The sequence below is a fragment of the Poecilia reticulata genome, linkage group LG19 (assembly GCF_000633615.1).
Source record: "Poecilia reticulata strain Guanapo linkage group LG19, Guppy_female_1.0+MT, whole genome shotgun sequence".
NCBI classification, from domain to species: Eukaryota; Metazoa; Chordata; class Actinopteri; order Cyprinodontiformes; family Poeciliidae; genus Poecilia; species Poecilia reticulata.
Genome location: NC_024349.1, coordinates 2,269,285 through 2,273,143, shown reverse-complemented (window position 1 = coordinate 2,273,143; position 3,859 = coordinate 2,269,285). Strand labels below are relative to the sequence as shown.

The 3,859-nt window shown below is 44.5% G+C and overlaps 1 protein-coding gene across 3 annotated transcripts in view; it reads left to right on the top strand.

Moving 5' to 3' along the window:
- The window catches only part of ankfn1b (ankyrin repeat and fibronectin type III domain containing 1b), a 177,630-nt gene that overhangs the window by 150,109 nt on the left and 23,662 nt on the right, over positions 1 to 3,859 (top strand). For all 3 annotated transcript variants that reach the window (XM_008436408.2, XM_008436410.2, XM_008436409.2), the window contains 2 exons: positions 613 to 832; positions 1,653 to 1,860. In XM_008436408.2, the coding sequence (XP_008434630.1) occupies positions 613 to 832; positions 1,653 to 1,860 (428 nt within the window). The remainder of the gene's footprint in view (positions 1 to 612; positions 833 to 1,652; positions 1,861 to 3,859) is intronic.

The window sequence follows — 3,859 nt, the reverse complement described above, 5'->3', positions numbered from 1 at the left end:
GTAACGGGCTGGGGTTGCTAGGTAACGGGCTGGGCTTCGCTGGGGTTGCTAGGTAACGGGCTGGGCTTCGTTGGGGTTGCTAGGTAATGGGCTGGGCTTCGCTGGGGTTGCAAGGTAACTGGCTGGGGTTGCTAGGTAACAACGGCAGTTGTTTTTTTTATCAATATTAAGGAGTTATTGATTTAAAACAAGCTCCTATATCTGAAAAGTTACTTATATTGATATTTGCACTAGAAACAAGACCAGAGATACTTAGTAAGACTTTGTATTTTTACAGTGTAAATAACCAAATAATTAAAACCTGTTTTTTCTGCTGGAACCCAGATAATGAGTGATGCTGCAGTAATGCACCTTTTAGATCCTGTTCAAAACGTTTGTTTTAATTTCTTAATGTCGTTTTCATCCCTCTGTTGGTTTGAATTAAGAGAATCAGAGCTGCGTATTTTTTTTAAAGTTGGCTTCTTTCCCAGAAGCAACTCTGTCTATTCTAAACAGGAAAATAAAAAGCGACATAAAGAGGACCTTCCCTCTTTCATGCCACAGAGCAGAGGCACCAGATGCGACTCCTTTCACCCATCTCTAGTGTCTCTCACTCCGTGATCTTTCCTCCAGGGCCGACTCTGCCAAGATGACGCAGCCCATGCGAGGGGACCAGGTCCACCAGCCGGCAGCGGCCCGCAAGTCCGCCAGCCTGTCCTCGCCAAGCGCAGCTCGCCGGCTCTACCGCAACTTGTCTGGAAAGTTCCGCGTGGGCACCAACCCCCCCGCGCTGGAGGACAGCGTGGTGTCGGCGCGGGGAGGAGACAAGGAGAGGCTGCGCAAAACCACCGTCGTAAGTCCAGGATGGGAGCAGCAGGAGCTTCAGAGCCACCTGTCATGGAGAGAAAATCACACTGCAAAAACACAAAACCTGGTTTCTAGTGCAGTTAATTATCTGAGTAAACTTGAAGTAAGACCAACCCGACGTTACAAGTAACTTTTCAACAAAATATGAGTTTGTTTTAAGCCAATTATTCCTAATATTGATGTAAAAGTTCTAAGATTATTTCACTTAAAACGAGAAATTTTGCCATTTTATACGTCGCATAATCAGCCAGTGAAACTAGTTTTTATCAGTATTTACAAAATATTAATTTAAAACAAGCTCTTCAAATGCAACAAAACCAGCTTTAAAGTAACTTTTCACTAAGATACAGGAGCTCGTTTTAAATTAATATTTTGTAAATATTTCTCTTATGGGGAAAATATTTTATCAGCTTCATTAATATGAAGAATTCTTTTACTTAAATGTATTTATTTGTCTTGCTGATACGTTATTTTGTATATTTGGATATTTACATTTAAAACTAAACCAGTAAGACTTTGTTTTTTTGCAGTGTATATGTTTGTTTTAAGCCAATAATTCATTATTGATGATTAAAACTTTTTGACCTTTTTAATTTTAATTTTTTCTGATCTATATCTATGTATTTATTTATACGGTAGCACTTTATTCGACGGTGTGCATTTTGCTGACATCACACCTGTCACGTCTTTATGAAGCTTAATGTTTTCATGAAGTGTCATTTGGTAAATAATGACACTTTTAATGCAACGTTCTGTTAGGATTTGGTTTAAAAGTCCATTAAACGTGTCCGATTCGTCTGTGTCAGTTCCAGAGCAACGAAGCTCTGTTTGAGGCAGTGGAGCACCAGGAGCTGGACCTGGTCCAGCTGCTTCTGGCCCAGTACAGCCTGGAGGAGCTGGACCTCAACACGCCAAACAGCGAAGGCCTCCTTCCTCTCGACATCGCCATCATGACCAACAACGTGCCGATGGCGAAGCTTCTGCTGCGGGCCGGAGCCAAGGAGAGCCCTCACTGTGAGTCGGAGCCGCGTTTCCAACAACAGCAGCTGCACACGACGTTTCTTCTCCAATGTTAAAAACAGTACTCATTCCCGATGCCGGTGTTCCCATTGAACAAGAAACGCAAATAAAATCACACGTGAAAAAGTTTGTTGACGCGATAAGTCACATGTGTCAAACTCGAGGCCCGAGGGCCAAACCTGGCCCGCCTCGGCTTTTTATGTGGCTCCAGATGGCAAATTTCATCAGTCAGTTCACACAAAATCTACTGATAGCAGCAGCATTTTTACATGCTAGTTATGAAATTTGAATATAACATTGAGCTTAACTGATACCAACTCCCACCTGCAGGTGGCAGTATTTCGTACTTTTACTCCACTGCTGCCTCAGCCTCACTGGATTTCAGATTATAGTCTGTAGTCAATGTGGCAGGAAAAAAGTCAAATTTTCACAGATAAGCGCAAATATTGCAAATTTTTTTCTAATATTTCTAAATCAACACAACAGAGTCGGTTATTTTGATTGCAAAAAATCTGAAAAATAACCATGAAAACCTGCATGTTCTGTAATACTTGGAGAATTTATCAAATACCCAGATATTTATTAATATTCTAACGGTTTCCTAATGGATTTTATCAGAACATTTTATCCACAACCGGCCCTTTAAGAGCTTTGATGATCTTGTTTCAGCCCAAAATGAAAATAAGTCAATAAAAACTCGCTGCTGCTGCACCATCATCCTCCTTCCACTTCCTGTCGTCGTCTTCGTTTTTTCCACCAGTAGTAACATCCGGTTGTCGATCACATGACTCATGTGATGCGAAAGAAGAGAAGCGTTTCCATGGCAGTTTTGTGAAATACGCTAATTTTGATCCAGGCTCATCTTAGGGCATCTTAGTCCCATGAAGCAAATTCATGTTTGTTATCCCAATTTGCACAAATATAAAGTCATTGGAAACTCAAATTTACCAACATGCTGTTTCTTCTCGTTTCCTTCTTGAATAAAAATGATATAAAACCTGCATCGGCTGGGGGTTTTCATCATTTGGGGTCTAAATGTACTCCAGTTGTTCCCATCTTCAGTAGCAGGCGCTCATTTCTTTCTCTCGCAGTGAAAACATGTGAAAAGGTTCAGATTGTTTTGTGATATTAGTGAATCTCTGTCAGCACTTTTCATTTTCTGTGATGTGCTCCTTCCTCTGTTAGTGATTAGAACTCGCCAGTGAGGCTCCAAGGCTGTTTGTGCTTTTACCCGTTCATGCTCACACACACACACACACACACACACACACACACACACACACACACACACACACACACACACTTTCACGATCTGAGCCAGACGTCTTATAAAGGTATCATTAAATTGAAAACACTTGAATGGAAAGTGGTGATCAGTGAAGTTTTGGTCTTTGATTGGGCTTCCCATCCAGAACCCGTCCAGAACCCGTCCAGAACCCGTCCAGAACCCAGATCGTTCATGAGACTGTGTGTTTGCGCATGAGCGGCTAACGGAGAGAAAGAAGAAGAACAAACTCTGCATTAGGATTTGCCAACTTCTCCTCTGTTCTCTTAGAAAAGGACCGATTGTGCAGAAATCACATTTTGCATGTTTTTGTTCGTCCAGTTGGGTCGGGCCGGGTCGTAACCCAGTGGGTCGGGCCGGGTCGTAACCCTTTGGGTCGGGTCGTAACCCAGTGGGTCGGGCCTGGCCGGGTCGTAACCCTTTGGGTCGGGTCGGGCCGGGTCGTAACCCAGTGGGTCGGGCCGTAACCCAGTGGGTCGGGTCGGGCCGTGGATCGGGCCGGGTCGTAACCCAGTGGGTTGGATCGGGCCAGGTCGTAACCCAGTGGGTCGGGTCAGGCCGGGTCTTAACCCAGTGGGTCGGGCCGGGCCAGGTCGTAACCCTTTGGGTCGGGTCTGGCCAGGTCGTAACCCTTTGGGTCGGGTCGGGCCGGGTCGTAACACAGTGGGTCGGGCCGGGCCGGGTCGTAACACAGTGGGTCGGGCCGGG